This window comes from Miniopterus natalensis, chromosome 9, assembly GCF_054644295.1.
Source record: "Miniopterus natalensis isolate mMinNat1 chromosome 9, mMinNat1.hap1, whole genome shotgun sequence".
NCBI classification, from domain to species: Eukaryota; Metazoa; Chordata; class Mammalia; order Chiroptera; family Miniopteridae; genus Miniopterus; species Miniopterus natalensis.
The window spans coordinates 1,088,490-1,110,977 of record NC_142089.1 but is presented as its reverse complement, the minus strand read 5'-3'; the positions used below and the strand labels follow the sequence as shown (position 1 = coordinate 1,110,977).

Here is a 22,488-nt window from a genome sequence, read left to right as displayed (position 1 = left end):
TCATTCGTTCACCATTCATTCATTCAGTCACTCATTCATTCAGTGAATGCTAACTGATGCCTGGGGGGGGGCTGGGGACCCAGGGAAAACGTCCCCTGCCCTTGGAGCTGCCGTTCCCGACAGGGAGATGGAAATGGACATAAAAATAAGGGCTCTATGTCTGGTGGTAAAACAGAAATAAGTCTGGAGTGCAGGGGGTGCTGGGCTGGCAGCGCTGAATGGGGACGCCAGGGAGGCCTTGCTGGGGGTGACTTGAGCGGGGATTCTCAGGGGCCAAGGGCGGCCAGCGGGGACCTGGGGCAGGGAGGATGGCAGGGGGCAGGTGAGAGATGACGGGGACTCCGGAGGGTCCCGAGATCAGAGCAGGCCTGGCCTCTCCTCTCAAGCTGGGGCAGGTGGCAGGCGGCACATGATGCCCGAGCCGGGACAGAACTCAGGCGGCCCCCTGCGTTGGCAGGTAGGAACATCCAACCCAGCCCTGGTGGCCTGAGCGGCCGGACGCTTCTGCCCAGGGCAGGACTGGTCAGTGTTCCCGGGCTTCTCCCAGACTTCGGCCTCGGCCCACACAGGCTGGGCACCAGCGCAGGCTTCAGGTATGTGTTCGCCCTGAGTGAGGCAGCGCCAGCCGCTCCCCAGGTGCCCGTGCAGCTTTGGGCACAGAGCTCCAAGTACAGCAAAGGAGGTGCGGACGCACAAACAGGCACGTGTGCATGTGCACATGTGTTCACACGCATGCATGCTCGCGCAGGTGCATGACACATGCAGATATGCAGGTGTGCACATGCATGCACATGCTTACATGCACACTCACACATGTACACGGAGCACGTGTGCACACTCACGTGCACACTCACATGTGTGAGCCTGAATGTGCCTGTGGGCGTGAGAGTGGGTGTGAGTGGGCCCCAGGCAGGCTCCTCTGCAGCCACCCCCCAACCCCGGGGCCGGGCCTCCTGGACGGGGCACGTGGACCCCAGGCTGTGAGCACAGCGGCCCCCAGACCACCTCCTGTCGGCACTGGGCTCGGAGAGGCCAGCCTCCAGACGAGACGGTCACCGGGGTCAGCAGGCTGGGCCTCCCACACTCCGGGGCCCCGGGCCCTCCGAGACTCCGGCCCTGAGACACAGGTTTCAAGAGCCGGGGAGTGGACTTGGCGATGGAGAGGGTCCTGAGCGCCCGGAGAGGTCCTGGCACCGGCTCCCGGCCAGCGTCAGGCTCGTCCAGCCTCGGGCAGGGCCTCGGAGGCTCCAGAGCACGTTTCCCCTGCCCGGGCTGGACGCACCCCTGCCCTGGGCCTGGGGTTGCTCAGCCGCGCACCCTTCGTGTCCAGAGACTCCGCGATGGGGAAGCTGGAAGGCTCCGCGGGGACGGTGGAGACGGCGGGCCGGTCCCGGCAGAAGCGCCCAGGCTTCCTGGAGTGGGGGCTGCTGCTCCTGCTGGTCCTGGTGACCGGCGCCCTGGTGGCCCTGGGCCTCCTCTACGCGCACAGCAGAGGTGAGTGCGGGCCCGCTCCCGCCCCGCCCCGCCCGGCCGCGCGCCCTCCGGGGGTCCGCGCGCCGCCCACCCCGGGGCGCGGGCGGGGGCTGCGCGGGGCTCCGGGGGCTGCGGGCGCCGCGGGAGGTCACTGACCTGCGGGCCCGGCCCCTCCAGGCGGCGCCGCCCGGGCGCGGGGCGGGAGCGCGGCGGGTCTGCGGGCGCAGCGCCCGCGGGCCTCTCGGGGCCGGAGATGCGCGGACCCGGCCCCGCCCCTCGCGCGCCCCCGGCCCTCCGGGCGCAGCGGCTGCAGTTCCGGGCGCGGCCGGCAGCGGGAGCCCGAGCGCCCTCCTGGCGCCTCCGCGGCCACCCCGCAGAAGGACCCGCCGCGGTGCCGCCCCGGCCCCGGGAAGGCCCGGGTCGCGGGGGCCCTGGCTTCCCAGACAGGCTGTGTCACTGCCAGGTGGTGGGAGGCGCGGGCCTGGGGCCCCGGGGAGACGGCGGCGCGGCGGCACTGCCGGCAGTCCCCGCCCCTGTCCCCTCCCAGACCACGTGGAGGGGCCGGAGCTGTCCCCCCCCAGGTCCGGGGCAAGGTGGGGGGCTCACGGGCATGCACCTGAGCACCAGGCAGCCCTGAGGCACCCTTGGGGGGGGGAGCATGCACATCAGGTGTGCACCTGCTGGCAGGTGCTGTGCGCTCCTCCCACGGGCTCAGGAGAATCTGTAGGAAAAGCGCTGACCCCTCAGCCTTTGTACTGGAATGCTCCCTCCCCGCCCGAGCCCGGTGCCCATCTATGGTGGCAGTAGGACCATCCATCCATGGGTCCATCCATCGGTCCATCCATCCATCCATCCATCCATCCCTGGGTAAGGCTGCTTCTGTGACCCAGAAATGGGCCCAGCCTACAGGCATCCCCACCAGGACTGCTCCCGGCCTGACCAGGTGCCAGCTGTTGTGCTCTCTGGCCCCTCTTGGTCTCCTGCCAGGGGAGATGGGCACAGCCAACTCCATGGACATGGAACAGGGGGGACAGGGAAAGGTTGCTCACTGCACAGAGTCCTGGGCAGCCAAACCCAGAGCACCTCTGTTTGGAGCTCCCCAGCCTGCAAACACCTGGCTTAGAGATTTCCAAGGAACAAGGCTGAACCCCCACCCCACCTGTGGGGTGCAAGGGGGCCTGTCTTCTCCTGGGTAGTGAGGAGCGGCAAAGCCCACCCCAACAAGAGGGACCCTCCCTGCCCAGTCTCTGCCAGGGCCCCACAGTCAGGACCCCTGGGCCCCCACCCCCAGAAAAGACCAAGTTGAGCTCATGCAAGGGTTTATATGCAGTGTTATTTTTTTATTTCTAAGTATTTTTTTCATTTTCGCTATGCTTTTTTTTTTTTTTACTGCTTCATGGGTTATTTAGAAAAAAATTTTTTTTAATTTCCAGATGGATAGAGATTTTTTTAGTTGGCTTTTTTTTTAATTGGTTTCTAACTAAATTGCTTTGTTGTCAGAAGCCATGATTTATGGGCTATTGATTCTCTCCTACTTGCTGAGGCTGGCTAGAGGGCTAGCACACAGTCAGTTTTATAAATAATTCGTGTGTGCTATGGAATACAGCCAATCACTGTTGGATGAAAATGGAAACAGATGCAGATACGGATACAGTATAGATACAAATGTATCCACCAGGTGAATCTTCTATATGCTCGCCTTTTTCACTTTCTTGATCTTTCCATTATTGAAAGGTGTGTGTGTTAAAATACTGCCCTAGAGAACCATCGATTTCCCTTGTAGTTAAGTCAAGTATCAATTTACCTGCTGCAAGGCTGCATGGTCATGTGAATACAAATTTAAAATTGGTCTGCCTTCCAATCCATGTAATTACATACTGACCCTTTCGCTCTTAACAGTGCTTTTGGCCTTTAATTCTGTTGTTTTCAGCTCTCCTTTGTCTGATGTGAGCATCGTAGGTAAATGCTCCTTAGCATTCGCTTCATCTGTTCTTTTCAATCTTTTTATTGAAACTTTGTGTCTTTAGTCTTAGATGTATCTCACCCAACAGCGTGTAACTGGCATTGGTCTCTGTCTGTTACCTAGAAGATTTAGTCCATTTGCATTTACTGTGAGGACTGAAATTACGTTTTCCCTGCTGTGTTCTTTGATGTTCCCCACAGCTCTTTTTTCTCTTTTCTTCCCTTATTTTCTATCGAGCTCTTATTTTTCAGTCCATTTTCCCTCACCTGGCTTGGAAGTTTTATATTTCTATCTTCTTCATGGTTAGCTTAGATTTTTTTTTAATGTTTGTGATTTTTAAAGTTATGGATAAACCCTTTTCAGAAAAATCAAATGTTCTTATTAAAATTGCAGTGGGAAATACCGTCCACACTGGCACTTCTGCCCACCCTGGAATTGTGATCCTCAGAAGGTACCACATTTGCTGTCTTGGGCAGACACTAGGACACTGTGGCCCACTGCCTGTTTTTGTAAATAAAGTTTTATCGGAACACAGCTGCACCATTCATTTACATATTATCTGTGGATGCTTTCATGCTACCAGAGCTAAGAGAATAGGTGAAACAGTCTCTATGTGGCCCTAAAATACTTCCTATCTGGCCCTTTACAGAGAAAGATTGCCAACCCCTGGACTGGAGGGTCTTCTCATATTTTCAGCCTAGACTTTGAGGCCTCTCTGTATTGTCGATGTCAGATCCTGAGAGGCACAAGGTTGTGGGTAACACCCCAGCGAATACGTCTGACGGCCTGACGGGCAGGCCAGCTCCCCACATCCCAGCTGTGTGACCCTGGGAGGCTTCCTTTGTACCTCTGTGCCTCGGTTTCCTCATCTGCATAATGGAGCATGACATAGTACAATGTTAGAGGCGCACTTGAGGGGTCAATGATTTAATACATTTTAATACAATTTAATACATGTAATACAATTTAATACATTTTAATACAATGATTTAATATATTTTCTAAATAATGATTTAGAAAAATGTCTACCATGCTGTTCATGATCAGATTTAATAATAAAATATCAGATGTTGTCACTGGCCCATTATCAATATTGTTATTGACATCCTGATTGGAAGGCAGATTTAGCTCCTTCAGCCTCCCTGGCCCCCACCCACCCAATCCAGGTATATCGCTGCTTTTGGATAAATCCACAGTCATCATTTAGAGTATTTCCATTAAGTATTTTTTTTACAACAGAACTATGAAGAATAGTTGGACTTTGAAGAATAGTTGGATTTCCTTTTTTGTTATTATTTGGTTTTCTTTTCCTTAATAGCTACCTTGTTTACAGAGCTTTCTTTCTGTCAAATTATTTGATTACAAGCCTGTCTTTGTCCATCTCAGATGTCCACCTTATGCCTGTAAAACATATTTTAGGTCATTGTGCGACCTGAGTACAAGGTACTACTAGTTCACAAATGACACTTGCCGTTAATGACTCTAGATGTAAGTCCATTCACAATGGCACGTCTTATGATCTTTTTTCCCAAACAATTATTTAGAAGTGAGCAGCTTTTAACGTTGTGCAGGTAGTTACAGGTCACTATCTCCTATGACAGGTTAGTTACAAGCTTCAGTGGAAAAGCCCTGGCAGCGTCTAACCTGAAACACAGCCCAGAGCTGGTTTCAGGTGATGAGAAGCCAACCATCACGCTTACGGTTGTTCTGCTGGATGTGATGTCTTCTTTCCTCTGACTGCTCTTAAGAGTTTCTGTTTCTCTCTCCTCCCTCCGTATTTTGACTGTGGTGCTGCTGTGTGTGTGGATCTCTTTGTATTTGTCCTGCCTGAGACATATGGCACTTCTTGGATCTGTAGATTCATGAGTCTTTCGTGAGTTTTGAAAAATCTGTGGCCTCCAGCTCTTCAAAGATTGCGCTGACCCATGTCGTCTCTCCTCCCGTTACACATATGTCGGGCCATTTACTGTTGTCCGACAGGCCTCACATCCTTTGTTGTTTGAAAACTAGTTTTTAAAAAATTTTGGAAGTTTTAGGTTTGCAGAATTACTGCAAAGATAGAACGGAGTTCCCATGCAGGCCACGTGAGTGTCCTGCCGTTAACACCTTACATTAGTGTGATGCATTTGTTGCAAATAATAAACCAATATTAATACGCTACTTTTAACTAAGCCCGTTCCTCAGTTTTTTACCTCATGTCCTTTTGGGTCCCAGCATCCAGTCTCCTTTAGGACCCCACATTACAGTTAGTTGTCAAATCTGCTTAGGTTCCTCTTGACGGTGATGGTTTCTCAGACTTTTTTTTTTTTTTTGGTGGACACATCCTGCCACGCGCTTATCACCGCTGATGTTGACCTTGGTCGCTTGGCTTGAGGCAGCGTTTGTCAGGGTTTTGACCCTGTAAACTTACTGCTGTCCCCTTCCTGTCCACGCTGTCCTCTTAGAAGGCAGTCACCGGGTGCTGCTCTACGTAAGGGTGGGGGAGTCATGCGTAGAGGTGGGGCGTCTACCTGGGGTATCTGGAATCCTTCTGGACGGGAGACTTGTCTGTTCTCCCCATTTTTAGTCAATGATTTCTTTATGTCAGGGTGGGCATATTTATTTTGTACTTTGAGTTAGAATCCCATACAACTTTCTTTTCTTGCTCAGACTGTTCTGACTGTGGCCACTGGGGGCCCTGCATTTGGCTTCTATGCCCATTGGCATGCCTGGGTCATTGCGGGTATTTCGTCTTTGACGAGTAGCGTTTTCTTACTTCCTGGCCCTATAGAGTGTTCCCGGCTCATCTTGGATAATTCCTGCCCCAGGTATAGAATCAACCATCTCTCCAAGGACCCCGGCTCCTTTTTTTTTTTTTTTTTAAATATATCTTTATTGATTTCAGAGAGAGGAAGGGAGAGAGGGAGAGAGAGAGAGAAACATCCATGATGAGAGTCATGGATCGGCTGCCTCCTGCACGCCCCCTGCTGGGCATCAAGCCTGCAACCCGGGAGTGTGCCCTGACCCAGAATCAAACTGCGATCTCCTGGATCCTATGGATCGATGGTCGCGGCTGAGCCACGCCAGACGGGTCCCCTGGCTCCTTTTATTGCATCACAGTGTTAGGAATAAAGACCTGGGTGCCCGGCTGGGCCTGGCTCAGTGGTTGAGCATCAACCTAGGATCCGGGAGATCAGGGTTCGATTCCCGGTCTGGGCACAGGCCCAGGTTTCGGGCTCGATGCCCAGCAGGGGGCATGCAGGAGGCAGCCCATCAATGACTCTCATCATTGATGTTTCTCTCTCTCTCTCTCCCGCTCCCTTCCTCTCTCTGAAATCAATAAAAATATATTTAAAAAAAAAAAAAAGACCTGAGTGCTAGATGTGCTCATTGCTGCTGGGTTGACCACGAGGCAGCCGGGACTCAGCGCCTGTTACCAGGCCATCCTCTCCTCTCTGAAGCTCAGACCTGCCTCCATATCTGTGTCACACAACACCCTCTGCCACTTCCACTGCCCTGGGGGCTTCTTGAGGGCAAGGCCCCGGTCAGGCTCATACGGGAACCTCCAGGGCCCAGCACAGCCTGTCTTACAATAACCAACAAATGTCAGATTATCGGGTGAGCAGGTGACAGGTGGAAAGAGCAACGACCAACAGGAGGAGAGTCACCCCCCCCACCCCCATCCCTTTTCGTAAACTTTTCCTCGAACAGCCAGGACAGCAGGGAATGCCCGTGATTCCCAGGGCCGCCCACGCCCCCTGAAGACTCTGTGACTGGGGCTGAGCCAGGGCCCGGCCTGCCCACAGCCCTGACTGGACAGGCCCCGTTCCCTCCTGCGTGTCAGGTCTCCATGGCCTCTCGGGGGGGACGTTCAGCCACAGCGAGATCTGAAGGTGGCCAGGCCCCTGACCTGACTCCCCTGTCCCTGCACCTCGCCCCTCCCCCCTCTCCCCGCTCCAGGTAGAGATGACCGCCCACCCCAGAAGATCCCGACGCCCAGCAGGCAGTGCCCCCATGTAGGAGGGATGGCGGGCGGGCGGATCTGCACCTTCAACAGACAGCAAAGGTGGAGGGGCAGGAGCTGAGGGTGGCCGACGGGTCTGACAGTGTTCCCTGCACGGGACACGCTTTTCCCTAGACGAGCCTGCGGTTCCTGCCTCGGCAGGACCCCGGAGCTGGGGTGCCCACCTTGCGTGGGGTGGCTCAGGGCCACGAGGTAGAAGGAAAAGTGAGAGGCTTCTCTGGGGAAAAGGAGCCCCTGCCTCAGGAACCCTCTGAGCCCCAGCAGATGGGGGTTCCCAGGGAGCCCCGTACCCCTCGGCTCAGAGATGAGTTCTGCCGGGGCCCCTGTGTGTTGGTCCCCTGGTGATAGGCCCTCACTACAGAGGGGAGGGCCCCAGCCCCACACGGGGAGCCCCGAGCACGCAGGACCCTGGCATGGCAGGAGGATGCCAGCGCTCTCCCGAGGAGTCCCCGGGGTGCCAGGAGGCCGTGGCTGGAGGCCAGGGCTGAGCGCTGTGTCTCTCCCCAGGGAAGCAGCTGCTGCTCCTCACGGGCCAGCTTTCCTCCTGCCGGGAAGAGATCACTGTAAAACGAAAGCCCCGAGGTAGCCTTGCCTTCCCCCAGACACTCCGGGCCCCCGGCCTGGCGCTCGCACGGGGGTGGCCGAGCCAGAATGACTCACCCTCACTCAAGGCCTCAGGCCTGGGCCCTCGGGAGGACCCGGGGCTGCCCTCCGAACACGCCTCAGGGTCCCAGGCCACCGGCTCACGGGGACTAGAGCTGGCGTGGAGGCTGCGCCCACCCGCCCACCCACCTGCGCCCCACCCACTCCCGCCCGCGCCCTCCCGGCCTCAGGGTTCACACTGCTCCTTGCCCGCAGCCGTCCAAGAGCCCCAGAAGGACCAGGCGTGCACCAGCGCCGGCTGTGTGATAGCAGGTAAGCCCCTTCCCCCACGCCTCCTGCCCCGGCCCGCGGGGGGCGGGGGCTGCCGGCGACGCTGGCACAGGCCCTGCTCAGGCCAGGGAGGCAGCCTGGAGACTGGCACTGGGCCGAGGGTACACACGGGCCCAGCGATGGGACTCTGTGTTGGGCAGAGGAAGCTGGTTCTGCTCCCCCTTCTCACCTCCCCGCGCCCCATCCCGGCAGCGCCCCCCCTCCCGCTCAGGCCCCTGGCCTCACGGGACCCGAGGGGCAATTCTTTGCATTTACGGAAAGAAAAGCCACACGAACGTACACCCTCAATCACATTTTCTCCCAGGAATTGGTCTTAAAACTGGGGTCAGGTGCTGCTAGTTGCAGATAAACACCAGTGAAAACGGTGTGAGGAATCACTAGTGGAATCGCTGGGGTCGGGAGGGCTCCAGCTGCTGCTCCCCTCGGGGCCCAACCAACGGCGGGTCCTGGCGGAGCCCAACCCGGCCACCTCTGCTGACGGGGCAGCCAGGAGAGGGGCCCCACTGACCCTGCACACGTGGGGTTCCGGGGGCAAAGCTATCTCTTCTCACAGAAAACAACACACACATACGTGCACACGCACATACATGCACACAATACATGCACACACATATACATGCGCGCACATATACATGCACACACATACATGCACACGCATATACATGCACACACACACACACACACACACACACACACACACACACGGTGGTGGGTGAGGGCCGCCCCTCCTCGCATCCTGAGGACACCTGACCTCCAGCCCAGCACCCTGTCAGCCTGCAGTCTGTCTGTCACCCCCTTGTCAGACGGCTGCCTTCCCAAAATTCAAGGTCAGGGAATGGAGGGATCAGAGAGGTCACGGGGGTTCAAGGTCATGTGGCTGATATGTGGTGGTTCTAGAAGTTGAGTCCCATTTCCAACGTCGCCGAGGCTCAGAGAGGGTGACTAACACTCCTAAGGGCACACAGCTGAGTCTGGACAGCCCCCCGGGGGCTCACAGTCGCGCCCCCCTTTCCTCTCCACCTCCTGGGGCCGAGCAGCCGCCAGGATCCTCCACAACATGGACGAGTCCAAGGACCCGTGTGACGACTTCTACCAGTACGCGTGTGGAGGCTGGCTGCGACGCCACGTGGTCCCCGAGACCAGCTCCCGCTACAGCGTCTTTGACATCCTGCGGGACGAGCTGGAGGTCATCCTCAAAAGTGAGCTGGCCGGCCTGCCCAAGGTCAAAGCGGGGCCCCGGGACAGCCGCTGAGCCCTCCGTCCAGTGGACAGGGAGAAGGGACCCCTGGATAAAGGCCTGTCCCTGAATGTGGTAGAAGTGGGGGGACCTTTGACCTGGCCCCTCAGCAGCCGCCTCAGCCTCTGTCTGGCTTCCTCCTGGCCGCAGGGGTGCTGGAGAATTCCACCGCCAAGGACCGGCCGGCTGTGCAGAAGGCGAAGACGCTGTACCGCTCCTGCATGAACGAGAGTGAGCGGGGGGGGGAATGGGGCAAGCGGGGGGGGCTGCCCCTGCTGGGACCCACTTCAGCTCGGGGCCCCCCAGCCGCTGCAGTGTGCACGGTGGGGTGGGTGCCACTCGGGACGCAGGCCAGAAGGGCTGTGCGCTGGGCCCCCACGGGGCCACTGAGTCCAGGCTCCCCGTGGGGACCGGGCTTACGGCCAGCTGCCCGTGACCCCCTCACACCCCGACCCCAGCACAGGCCACACTCTGTTCAGACAAGAGGAAGACAGTGAGAGGCCTGGCTGGGAGCCCCAGGAAAAGCATGTGTGTGCATGTGTGTATGTGTATGTATATATATATATATGTATATCTATATATGTATATGTGTTTATGTATATGTACATGTGTATGTGTATGTGTATATATGTGTGTATGTATATGTGTACTTGTGCATGTATATGCCTATTGTGTATGTGTGTGTGTGCATGTGTATATCTATATATGTATATGTGTGTGTTTGTGTATATGCATGTGCGTGTGTGTTACATGTGTGTGCATGCATGTTTATAGATATGTGTTTGTCTCTGCGTGTACACATGTCTATGTGTGTCTGTGTAGGTATATGTGTATACATACATGCATGCCTGTGTGTGTATATGCCTGTGTGTTTATATATGTGTACTCGTGTGTCTGTGTGTCTGTGTTGTGGGGGTGCTGTGGGATTTCCCAGTGCTTCCCTTTCTGTTAGAGGACTTGCATACTCAGGACACCTAAGTCCCTGCTCGGGGGCTTGCAAACCCAGCCTGAAGGGCAGAGGCTCTGGGGGCCAGCTTCCCTGCTTGGTGCCCAGGTTCAAGGCCTGCAGTTGTTCAGGGGTCTCCTGGAGGGCAGGGCTGGTTTCTCATATGCCTGACAGGCTCACGGAGACCCCGGCTGCATGGCTGTGCTTGCACAAGCCCAGGCTCGTCTCCTTGACTCCCCATGGCAACTGAAAAGCCATTCGTCCAGTCCGGCCAGTCCCCGCCCAGTGGAGACTTCCTGTCTTCCCACTTGCGCAGAACTTCTGGCCCGAGACCAAACATACAAAAGGACAATGGCCAGACCATATATAAAAACCCAACTTGGACCAGGAAGCCAGTCCATCGCCTCGGGGACCCAGCCCCGGCAACCACACACTGACCTGTACCAATGGGCCCGACACAGGGCTCCATCCCTTGCTTCAGCCCCCACTTTCAAAACAGGACCAGCCAGAGAAGCCAGGGGGCCCTCCCCACGGACACCCTGCTGCATGGTGTCAGTGCCCCCAAGCTCCCCAGGCCCTTTCCCCCCACAGGGCTCCCCCCCTCCCCTCCCCTGCCCACTCGACAAGCCTCCCTTTATTTCCACATGCATATCCCCACCTTCGCCCCACGTCCTCAGAGGAGCCAAGTTCTTCCAAGCTCCTGGCCAAACCACCGCTGCCCTGGGCTGGTCCCCGCCACCCTACCCCACCCCGCACCCAGTGTACCTGGGGCAGCTCTGAGCCCCGCCCACTCCTGGCCACAGGTCCCCCCTCCGACTGGCTCCCCCACAGTCGCTGGCCTGCTTGCAGCCCCCAGGCCTGTCCTCCCTCTGGCCTCTTTGGTGGCACCTGTATGGTTATCCACCCCAAGCCCCTTTCACACCTGCATCCCGTTCCTGCTACTTCCAGGCCCTTCTGTGCCTCGAGCTGCAGTCTCACAGGAAGGCCGAGCTTTGCGCTGGACGTGCAGCATCCCCGGGGTCTGTGTGACATGGTCTTTCACCCGCCAGTGTCTGGGTGAGAGACTACCCTCCCCTTCCCCTCCCAGGCATAATCGAGAAGCGAGACTCTAAGCCCCTGCTGGACATCTTAGAGGCGGTAGGAGGCTGGCCGGTGGCTGTGGACAGTTGGAACGACACTGTAGGTAAGGCCAGGGCCTGGGGCAGCTTGCACAGACGGGGACCCTGAGCCTGGGGCTGGGGACTTTGCACCAGAGGTGGGAAGGCTCCCTGTGGCTGGTCCCTTCCAGCTCTGAAGAGGGGCATCCCTTCCAGATCCCTAAGAAAGACTTGTCTTCTAGGCCAAGGCCTGGGGACCCAGGGCTCCCAGCTCTGGACGTGGGCTCTGCCCTCTGCACTCTGGTTCAGCCCAGGTTGGGGGGCAGGCATGGGGCACACGCAGGGCTGGCAGCCCCCAGCACACACTGCTCCCGGGGCCCTGTGGTGCCCTGTGGACTATGCGGAAGTGTGTCTCCCAGCCCCTGAGACCCACAGGTGAGCCGTGCAGGGGTCCCCTACCTGCCCCTCGAGGTCTGGACTTAGGAGGCCAGGGTCCACGGTGTGACAAGGAGCTGGGCTGGGATCTCAGGGCCCCAACTGTCTCCAGCGTGGGGCACTGATTCCCCAGGCCACAGCTGGCAGCTGGAGCGGCAGCTGGCGGTGCTGAACTCCGAGTTCAACAAGCGCATCCTCATCGACCTCTTCATCTGGAATGACGACCAGAACTCCAGCAGGCACATCATCTATGTACGAGCCATACGGGGCCTGGGGGCCGGCGGGCGGGGGGTCCCCATGCCTGGCTGGGGCTCTCGCAGCACAGGGAGACGGCCAGGGGCAGGGCCATACCAGCAGCTGGGCCCCGGGTGTGTCCCCAGGGCTCTGCTCTGGTCCCCGCTCTCAGTTTGGGGGACTGGCTGCCGATGACCCACGTCCTAATCAGAGGCCCACAAGCTGAGCTGGTTCTCAGGACCAGCTGTTCAGCCATTTGGCACTTGGGCAGGGAGCCTGACCTTAAGAAGCCACAACCAGAGGGCAAAAAGAGCCCGTGCAATCCTTAGACACCCGCAGTCCAGCCTGGGAGCCCTCCGCCTGTTGCTCAGCGAGCAGGGCTCAGGCACCAGGGCACCTGCATGCACCCCCATGGTCCCCATTCTGGGTCCTGGGGGTAGAGGAGAGGGCTGGTGCCTGCCTCGGCCAGGCTGTGGGGACCCCCGGCACCTGGCCCTGGTTCACACCCTCTGTGTCTCCAGATAGACCAGCCCACCTTGGGCATGCCATCCCGCGAGTACTATTTCCAGGAGCACAGCAACCAGAAGGTGAGTCCGGGCCAGGCCTCATGCCCAGGGCCCTTACTGCAGGCCCCTCGCATCTGGGCCCCTCCTCCCATCCCTTCAGGGCCCACCTGGGGCCCAGCTGCCCTGGGTGTCCCGTGTCCACTTGGCCCTTTCCCCTACAGCTAGCTTTTATGAGCATGTGAGTGGGTGGAGCCTGGAGCTATGGGGTGGGGACGAGCTTTGTCACCTTCATAGGGAGTGTCCCTAAACCCTTGGGGATAAGCCCAGCTCAGCCCAGCAGCCTCCAGGGGCACACCCATCACACCACTAGTTTCCCACAAGGGGCCCATAGAGACCTGAATGCAGGCTCAGACCCCAGGATGCTCCCTTGGCCACGCTGCTCCCCCACCCACAGGATCCAAAGAGCCAAACAGTGGCAGAGGGGCAGGACCAGGGCCAGCCGGGGGCAGGGAGAGGCGGGAAGGAAGGGCAGGAGGTGTGAGTGACCCACAGCAGGCAGAGGGGCCACAAGCTAGGGTTTAGGCAGGGCACATGTCCTCAGGGCCCAATTCCTGATCTCCTGGCTGGGCAGCCTGGCTAGGGCAGCCCACTCTTAACCCTGGCACCCGACAGCCCTGCATGGCCCTGGACCTTTCCTGAACACCTGCAGAGTGCCAGCCAGGCAGCCCAGCAGAATAGGCCCCTGTGTCCCGTGGAAGCTCAGGGACAGGGGCAAGCTGGAAGGGACAGGATGGGGCTCCCAGCCCTGAGCTGTCTGGGCCTGGCCAGGTCCTGTGGCCCAGGATCAGGTCTGGGAAGCAGGCATGTCCACCCCTGGGCAGGCATATTGTGGAGTGTGAGCTACAGCTGAGGGCCTGACCGTCTGTGGTGCTCCTTGGGACCTGCTGTAACCTGCTGGCCCAGGAGGGCAGACAAGCACCCTGGGGACCTGCTCCGTGTCATACACCCACCCCCACCCCACAGAGAGCTCCAGGGGGGCCAAGGTGGCCAGGTGGCCCGACCCCATCCTGCATCCTTTGGCCCAGGTGCGCGATGCCTACCTGCAGTTCATGGTGTCGGTGGCCACGATGCTGCGGGGGGACATGAACCTCCCCAGGAACAGCCACCTGGTGCAGGAGGACATGGTGCAGGTGCTGAAGCTGGAGATGCAGCTGGCAAACGTGAGGCCAAGCCCGCAGGTGGAAGATGGGGGAGGGCACACCTGGGCCCTGGCCACCACCCCCTTCTCACTGCCGGGCACCCACCCCCACCCCGATGCAGGCCACAGCCCCCCAGGAGGAGAGGCATGACGTCACTACCCTGTACCACAGGATGGGGGTGCAGGAGCTCCAGACCAAGTTTGGTCTGAATGTAAGTCCACGTGGTGGGGGAGGGGGACCATGTGGTGCCGGCCTGGGTGGGAGGAGACTGCCCAGGGGACAGACCCTGACCCCAGCCCTCCCTGTTTCCTGCCTCTCTCATTGAAGCCTCAGAACTCCTCCCAACCCTGAGCAGGGGGCCCAGGAACTGGTCACCGAAACAGCGACATTTTCCCACTGGGACAACCGGTGTCCACTGGGCTGTTTGGGAACAGGGGGCCCCTCTATCCGTGAGCTGGCTGCTGTGACCACCCCAGTTTTCTGAGCAGGAAACAGGCTGGGAGGGGCTGCTGAGTTGGGGAGACCCCCACCCCGTCCTGCTCTGACCCCCAACACAACTCCCCACAGTCCTGCCTGCCCCTGCCTGGGAGTTGCCCCCATGCCAGAGCCTCCAGCCCCACCCTCAGCACCAGCCAGACCTCAGGAGGGGCGGCTGAGCCCTGAGGGGTTGTTCCTGCAGGAGGAGGGGCGGGAACAGGCGTCTAGCCCTGCCAGCTGCTGCCTGGGCGGAGGGTGGAGGGTGTGGGTGCAGATGGGGCCAAAGTCAGAGCGACCAGGTTGGAGCAGACCCATGGTCAGAAGTTTAAAATAGTCCCATTGGTCCACTTATCACAGACGATCCACCTTTCCTCATGGCTAGGGTCGTGGTTCTGCGAGAAATCTGTCCCCCCCCATCCAAGGTGGTTTAGGTCCACAATCAGCCTCGAGTTTATTTTTTTACCGAGAGCCCTGTAGACATCATTGCCTCCCGTCCCAATGCCCGGGTGACCCAGCACCATTTATTGAAAAGAACCCCTCCCTGCATGGCCCCCCTGCTTAAAATCGAGTCTGTGTGGCTTGTGGTGAGTGTGCATGTGTGTGTGGGTCCTACTCTCTGTTCCACGGGCCTCTGCCACATGCCGACCACCCACCACCCCCCGGCTGCGGATCTGGGGCAATTCTCAATATAGGACAGCGAGAGTCTCGCGGCTCTGTCCTCCCGGTCATCTCCAGTATTCTTGGTCCTTCGCATTTTCTTACAAAACCCAGAGTCAGCGGGCCAACTCCACACACGAGCCTGCGGAGATTTTGAGGGGGGTTGCTTTGAATCTAAATGTCAATTTGGGGAAAACTGACACCTTCTTTCCTGTCGGGTCTTGCGACCCAGGAACCAGATGTATGTTTCCGTAGGTTCGCGTTTTCTGTCATTTCTCTCCGCAGGTTTTGTAGTTTTCTCTTTCAGCGCCTCCCACACCTTTCGTGAGATTTGCCCCCAGTTCGTTTTTTATGTTATTGTCAACGGTACCGTTTGTAATGTATCTTCTTTGTGGCTGGAATATACAGAAACACTGACGTTGCATACAGCACTTTCACTCGATGCACGGATTGGCTCTAACACCTTGTAGATATTCATCGATTTTATGTTTTATGCACAGAAATTCACGTCCTTGGTGAAGCGTGACAGTTTTTTTGTTTTTAATTTTTTCTTAATTGTTACCCAAGGATATTTTTTCCATTGCTTTTCAGAGAGCATGGAAGGGGGAGAGAGAGAGAGAGAGAGGGAGGCATTGATGTGAGAGAGACATCGACTGGTTGCCTTCCACATGCACCCCAACCAGGGCTGGGGATCGGGCCTACAACCGAGGTACGTCTTGGCTGAACTTGAACCTGGGACCCTTCTGTCTGTGGGCCGACGCTCTAACCACTGCGCCAAACTGGCCGGGGTGAAGACCGGCAGTTTCATTTCTCCCCTCCCAAGCCCTCCTGACTCCGTGTCATTCCCTCGTCTTACAGAGCCGACGCCCAGCCTAGCGCCGGCCTCACAGGGCGCCCGGTGCATGACACACGACACTACTTGTATTTTCCATTTCTTCTTTGGTCATTTTTGCTAAGCCGTGTTTTTCCAGGATCTTTCCGTTATGCTTAAGTTTGCAAACACACCGGCGTAGCCTCGTGCCCTTTCCGCAGCCTGCAGGCTCTGCCGCGATGTCGCCTCATGGCTTTCCCCTCATTCCCATGATCGGCACCTTCCCTCTTGTGTCTGGGATATGCCCGGTGGGGCTGGGTGTCGGGCGCCCTGGCGCTGTGCCCACCTCCCCCCCTCCCTCCCATCCCCCCGCCCAGGGATTCAACTGGACGCTCTTCATACAATCTGTCCTGTCCTCCGTCAACATCGAGATGCTGCCGGATGAAGAGGTGGTGGTCTACGGCATCCCCTACCTCCAGAAGCTCGAAAACATCATCAACGTCTTCTCGGCCAGGTGCAGCCCAAGGGCGTCCCAGGAGGCCTCCAAATCTTTGCCCCGGCTCTGTCCCCTCCCCACCAGCTCCTCCTCTAGGGAGACACCCCCCCCCCCAGCATTCACTCTGAGGCCTGAAGGCCGAGGCAGTGGGGGGTAAATGCTGATGGTCCATGGCGCCTTCCATCGGAGCTCTGGACCCCTCCTGAGGCCTTCAGGCACCCAGGGCGGACAGGCTGTGTCTGGGGGGCTGTTTGGGAGGTTTTCCCGACCACCCCGAACTCCCTGCCTGGGGAACAACCTGCTGGCCAAGGACCCAGAACCAATACCCCTCCCTGAGCAAATACCCCTCACCCGTCCTGTCCACCCTCCGCTGCCGCCCGCAGGACCATACAGAACTACCTGGTCTGGCGCCTGGTGCAGGATCGCATCAGCAGCCTGAGCCAGCGGTTCAAGGACGCCCGTGCAAACTACCGCAAGGTGCGTGAGACCCGCAGCCCGGGCCCGGCCCTGAGCCAGCCGCCGTTCCTTTGATCTGTTTGTGATGCTGAGCACCTGCTGGGGGCCTGGCACTGAGGTCCCGGGGTCAGAGCCATCCAGGAGCCCAGGGCGACAAGGACAGGGAAGCGGGAGGAGCGTGGGGCTGGGTGGGGCCCCCATCCCCCCCTCCCTGCCTGGGTTCGAGCACCCCCTCCAAGCTGCACACTCTGCTCTCCCCACACCTGCGAGTCTCTGAGCTCATCCCTTGTCGCCCACCGACCCCCGGGCACCCTGGAGCCTAGGACGGGGCGGTAAAGGTTGGCAGAGGCCGTGGAGTCCGTGAGTGGACAAGGTCGTGAGTGGACGAACGGCCACCAGGTGCTGTACGGCAAGACAGTGGAGGAGGTGCGCTGGCGGGAGTGCGTCAGCTACGTCAACAGCAACATGGAGAGCGCCGTGGGCTCCCTCTACGTCAAGAAGGCCTTCTCCAGGGACAGCAAGACGCTGGTGGGTGCCGGCACCCCGCTGCGGTCAGGGGACTCTGTGCAGCCCACGCAGGGACACAGGCCTATGAGGGTTGGGGGCAGGTCCCGTCGCCACCACCCGGTACTGGGACCCAGAGCTCCCAGAGAGGAGGCCCTGTGCCCCCCACCCCCCCGCCCCCAGCAGTGTGGGTGTTTTCAGTGGGGACGGAGGGGGTGTTGGGAGCCCACATTTGCCCTGGCGGCCTTCCCCAAGGGGAGGCCAGGGGAAGCATTGCCCGTCGGGGCCTGTGCCCCAGCCAGGCGTTGGCCCTGCAGGCTGCCTGGGAAAGGGTTCAGCTGTATGTCTGGGGGTGGGAGGCCCTAGGTCCCCCTACAACAGAGACAGCTGTAGGACCCTGTCCCAGGAGGGCCATCCCCACAGTGCAGGGGCTTTAGACCAGGCCCCTGCCGAGACCCCGCGGCCGGTCACCCAGGCACGTGGGCCCTGGCTCCCCAGGTCAAAGAGCTCATCGACAAGGTGAGGGCCGTGTTCGTGGAGACCCTGGACGAGCTGAGCTGGATGGACGAGGTGTCCAAGAAGAAGGCCCAGGAGAAGGTGGGCAGGTGGCTGGAATGCCGAGCGTAGGGCTTCCCGGCGGCCCCAGGGCGGGGGCACATGGCCATCACTCTCACGCTCGCTTTAGAGTGCGGACATCGAAGCTGGGGTGGCTGGCTCGGCAGGGGACTGTGGGCAGAGACAGGACCGGAAGCCGAGCCTGGGAGACCCGCCAGCGCCCTGGGAATGGGTGCAGAGGACAAGGGGCCGGGGAGCAGGGTGCCCAGAAGTGACGGCAGGCCCTCCAGGAGCCCCTCTGGGCCAGTGAGACAGCAGCCCAGCAGCACCACCGGGCCCCACCCCATGGGACCCCTGGCCGGATGTCCGAGGCAACGTTTGGCCTGGGGCCCAGCCCTTCCACAGTCCCTCCACTAACCTCCTCACAGCCCACTACCTGCTGGGGGGGCACAGCCAGGGTGCCCGTGGTGGGCGGGCATGGACCGGGCCTCTCCTCTCCAGGCAATGAACATCAAGGTGCAGATCGGGTACCCCGACTACATTCTGGATGAGAGGAACAAACACCTGGACAAGGAGTACTCCAACGTGCGCCCCTAGCCCGGCCCTCGAGGGCCCCACCTGTCTCCTCGCCCAGCCCCATCTGGCCCTGGACCGGCCCCTGTAGACCATAGGCCGGCCCCTGATTACCTGGGGTGGGAAGGCAGGGCTCTGTCGATGACTTACCCACCTCTCCATGTGCTGTGGACGCTCTAGCATTACGGTTACTGATGGGGAAACTGAGGCCCCAGGGGACAAAGGAACCTTCTCGAAGACACATAAACATGCAGAGCCAGGGTTGCCCACCCCCCACCCGTCATCCCTCTGCACCCAGCACCTGTTAGCCACACACAGGACTGCCCGGGGAGTCCCAAGGCCAGTCCCCAGCCGCCCTTGACCTTCCGTCCCCCCGCCCGCTCGCTGGCAGTGACAGCTCCTCTCCTGTAGCTGAACTTCTCGGAGCACCTGTACTTTGAGAACGGCCTGCAGAACCTCAAGGCTGTCGCCCAGCGGAGTCTCAAGAGGCTGCGGAAGAAGGTGGACCAGAACCTGTGAGTGGGGACAGCACGTGGGGGCCAGGACGGGACACAGGCCAGCCGGGGAAGGCAGCTGGGTCTGTCTCAGAGCCACCCAGCTTTCAGGGAGGCCGGGGGAGGAGCCAGCTGTCTGGACTGGCCGGGACCCTGCCCCTGCTGTTGGCAGTGCTGGTCCCATGGCATGGCCGCTGTGGCATGGGCCCTCAGGGTGCGCCCTGGCCAGCCCAGTAGGTGGCCCACAGGAGGGTCCCTGGAGACAGGGACTACAGGTGACCCGCTCACTTATCCCAGCTGGATCATCGGGGCCGCTGTGGTCAATGCGTTCTACTCTCCAAACCGGAACCAGATTGGTACGCTCCCCCCGCCGCCCACCTACCCGCACTCATCCCTCTGATGCCAGAGGGGAGCCTGAGCGGCCCACCCTTCCCCTGCGGGCACCCCCAGCCCGTTCTCGAAAGGGGAAAAGGTACCACTTCTGCCACCTGTAGGAACTTCACCCTGTCCAGCCCAACCCAAGGGGCGGTTTCGCTGTGTCTGTGATCAGCACTGGGAGGGTTTTAGGGGGCAGAGCAGCAGACCCTTTCCTGGGACGCAGCATAAAAAGGTGCCAAGAACCTGGACCTGGGTCCTGGACCTGCCACCCCCTACCCGGTCCCCTCAGCTCTGAGCCTTGGCTTTCTCATTTGTAAAATGGGGGGTCCCGATCTCCCGGGCCCGGTCTATGGGATTAACAGGCAGGACCCCTAGAGGGCCCGGCACACAGGTGGGCTCACTCACGGCTTATTCTCTGTCCCCCCCAATGCCGCCCTGGGGCAGTGTTCCCCGCTGGGATCCTCCAGCCCCCCTTCTTCAGCAAGGAGCAGCCGCAGGCCCTGAACTTCGGGGGCATTGGGATGGTGATTGGACACGAGATCACCCATGGCTTTGACGACAACGGTAGGGGGCTGCTGTTTGGTCAGAGCTGCACCTCCAAGCCACAGACCCCCCTCCACTGAGCAGCAGCCCCGAAGGGGCCTGAGGGCCAAGTCAGGCTGCCGGGAAGGGGCCCCGGGGCTGTCCATCCAACCCCTTTGTGATTAGGCGGGGACACTGAGGCCCGCGACATGGAAAAGACTTGCCAGGCCCCCTTGCCAGGGGAGACACAGTGGCAGAGAAGGTCTTGAATCACAGGGTTGGCCCCTGGACAGAGGGATGGAGGAGAGGGGACAGGGTTTGAGGGCCTGGTCCTGACTCCACCTCATGAACAGGCCCCTCCCCTCCCTGGGCCTGTGACCCGGGGACAGCTACACAGCCCAGTGCACCTTCACGCTCTGAGCCCAGCGCAGGGTCATTCCAGGGCAGCCCGCAGCCTCCCACCCTGGGCTGTGCTGACTAAACACTCTGACCTCCCTCCCGGGCTGGCCGCCCTGCCTGGGTCTAGGGGCCTGTGACCAGGCACAGGGACTGCAGCTGCAGACCGGGGAGGCTGGTCCACCCAGAGCTGGACCATGGGCGCCTTCCCAGGGCAGCCCCGTCCCAGCACCACGCCCACTGTCACCTGGGTTCACAGCAGGGAGGGTCATGGAACCGCAGTGCCTCTGGGCCCTGCGACCTGAGACCAGGCCCCACCGTCCAGGGTGGCAGGGGCCACCCCCTGCTCGCAAGCTTGAGCTCGGCCCGCGGGCCGCACAGAGGGCCCACTCTGCCGGCCGCTCGCCCGCAGGCCGGAACTTCGACGAGAACGGCAACATGCTGGACTGGTGGAGCAACTTCTCGGCGCAGCACTTCAGGGAGCAGTCCGAGTGCATGGTCTACCAGTACGGCAACTACTCCTGGGACCTGGCGGAGCAGCAGAACGTGAGCGGCCGCGGGGCGCCCTGGCCTGGGGGGGTGGCCGGGCAGCCCCCTGCCCACCGCGTCTCTGTGCGCAGGTGAACGGCTTCAGCACGCTCGGGGAGAACATCGCTGACAACGGCGGGATACGGCAGGCGTACAAGGTGGGTCCCAGAGGCCCAGGTGGCCCGCACCCTTCGCTGCTGCCCACTGGGAGGCAGCCGTGCCCTGGGGGACCCTGCCCGGCCGTGGGCAGGTGACAGCCCCCTGGCTGCTCCCCCCCACACACACACTTTACCTTGACCTCAGCCAAGGCCTCTGTGCTTGGGGGGTGGGGGGGCACTGTCCAGCTCCAAGTAGACAGTGCCAGTCATCGCTCAGCCCTGTACCCGCAGTCCCCGGGCACTGGGCGTCAGGAGCGCACGCTGGGGGGGGCCCTGTGGATGCCGCCCGGGCAGGGAGCCTCGCGCGAGCCCAGCCTGTGTCCGTGTCCAGCTGGCCACCGAGTTGTGAAGGTGGCAAGCGCCTTCCCTGGGTGCTCAAGGGGGGTCCCTAGGATGCAGAGGCAGGGCCCCCAAAGGGAGGCAGAGACCTCCTCTCTGGCAGGGGCGGTGCGTCCCCAGGAGGGAGGAGGGCAGGCTGGGGCCCAGTGCCCGCTTGGTGCCCGCAGGCTTACCTGAAGTGGGTAGCCGATGGGGGCAAGGACCAGCACCTGCCAGGACTGGAGCTGACCTCCGACCAGATATTCTTCATCAACTACGCCCAGGTGGGGGCCATGGGTACCCCGCCCCCGCCCCGGCTCCCCCCCCCCCCCCCGCCGCGGCTCCCCCCCCCCCCCGCTGTGCGGTGCCTCCTGGGCCGGGCGAGCCGGGCAGAACCAGGACCGACAGCCTGGCCGGCTTCCAGGAGGAGGGGGCAGCGGGCAGGGGCAGAGCCGACAGCCTGGCCGGCTTCCTGGAGGAGGGGGCAGCGGGCAGGGGCAGAGCCGACAGCCTGGCCGGCTTCCTGGAGGAGGCGGCAGCAGGCAGGAGGCAGAGGCGGCCGCCGGCTTCCCTCCCGCACCCAGAGGTGCCGCCTGAGGCCGGCGGGCGCCCCGAGAGAAAGGAGACCGCCCTCCCGCCCCGCTCGGGTCCCCGCGCACCCCGTCCCACCCCGAGGCCCGCCCCCTCCCCAGGCCCCGCCCCAGGCCCGAAGCCACGCCCCTCGTGCGCCCACAGGTGTGGTGCGGGTCCTACCGGCCCGAGTTCGCCGTCCAGTCCATCAAGACGGACGTCCACAGCCCCCTCAAGTACAGGCAAGTGGTCCCCGCGGCCCCGCGCCCGCGCCCCCCGCCAGCCGCTCAGCCCGCCGCCCGTCCGTCTGCCCGCAGGGTGCTGGGCTCGCTGCAGAACCTGGCGGCCTTCTCCGACGCCTTCCACTGCGCCCCGGGCACCGCCATGCACCCAGAGGTGCGCTGCCGCGTCTGGTAGCCGAGGCCGAGACCCAGCACTGCCCACGCCCACCCGCGCCCCGAGGCGTCCGGTCCGCCGGAGACGCAGCGGCCGGCGGGACCCGCCTGCGCCCCGCGCCCGAGCCGCACCTGGCAGGGCCTCTGTGCCCACCTGGAGCGGGGGCCCCGCCC

General features: G+C 60.7%; 1 protein-coding gene across 2 annotated transcripts; it reads left to right on the top strand.

Annotated features, from left to right (window-relative positions):
* Window positions 1-1,340: 1,340 nt before the first annotated feature.
* MMEL1 (membrane metalloendopeptidase like 1) lies at window positions 1,341-22,336 on the top strand. 2 transcript variants are annotated; one of them, XM_087820754.1, is made up of 23 exons: window positions 1,341-1,494; window positions 7,947-8,021; window positions 8,298-8,354; window positions 9,410-9,571; window positions 9,760-9,840; window positions 11,643-11,738; window positions 12,221-12,339; window positions 12,843-12,908; window positions 13,913-14,047; window positions 14,148-14,237; window positions 16,349-16,485; window positions 16,851-16,944; window positions 17,323-17,451; window positions 17,926-18,024; window positions 18,484-18,567; window positions 18,967-19,070; window positions 19,347-19,405; window positions 19,872-19,991; window positions 20,758-20,891; window positions 20,966-21,031; window positions 21,538-21,633; window positions 22,085-22,161; window positions 22,237-22,336. In XM_087820754.1, the coding sequence occupies exons 1-23, from the start codon at window positions 1,341-1,343 to the stop codon at window positions 22,334-22,336; spliced, it is 2,334 nt and encodes a 777-aa protein (XP_087676880.1). The 2 variants fall into 2 exon arrangements, with proteins under 2 accessions (XP_087676880.1, XP_087676881.1); XM_087820755.1 differs by lacking the exon at window positions 7,947-8,021.
* The last annotated feature ends 152 nt before the right edge of the window (window positions 22,337-22,488 follow it).

Coding starts and splice junctions, on each gene's coding strand:
- MMEL1 (XM_087820754.1), top strand. CDS start 1,341: ATGGGGAAGCTGGAAGGCTCCGCGGGGACGGTGGAGACGGCGGGCCGG. Junction 1,495..7,946: donor CCTCTACGCGCACAGCAGAG/GTGAGTGCGGGC, acceptor GTCTCTCCCCAG/GGAAGCAGCTGCTGCTCCTC. Junction 8,022..8,297: donor TGTAAAACGAAAGCCCCGAG/GTAGCCTTGCCT, acceptor CCTTGCCCGCAG/CCGTCCAAGAGCCCCAGAAG.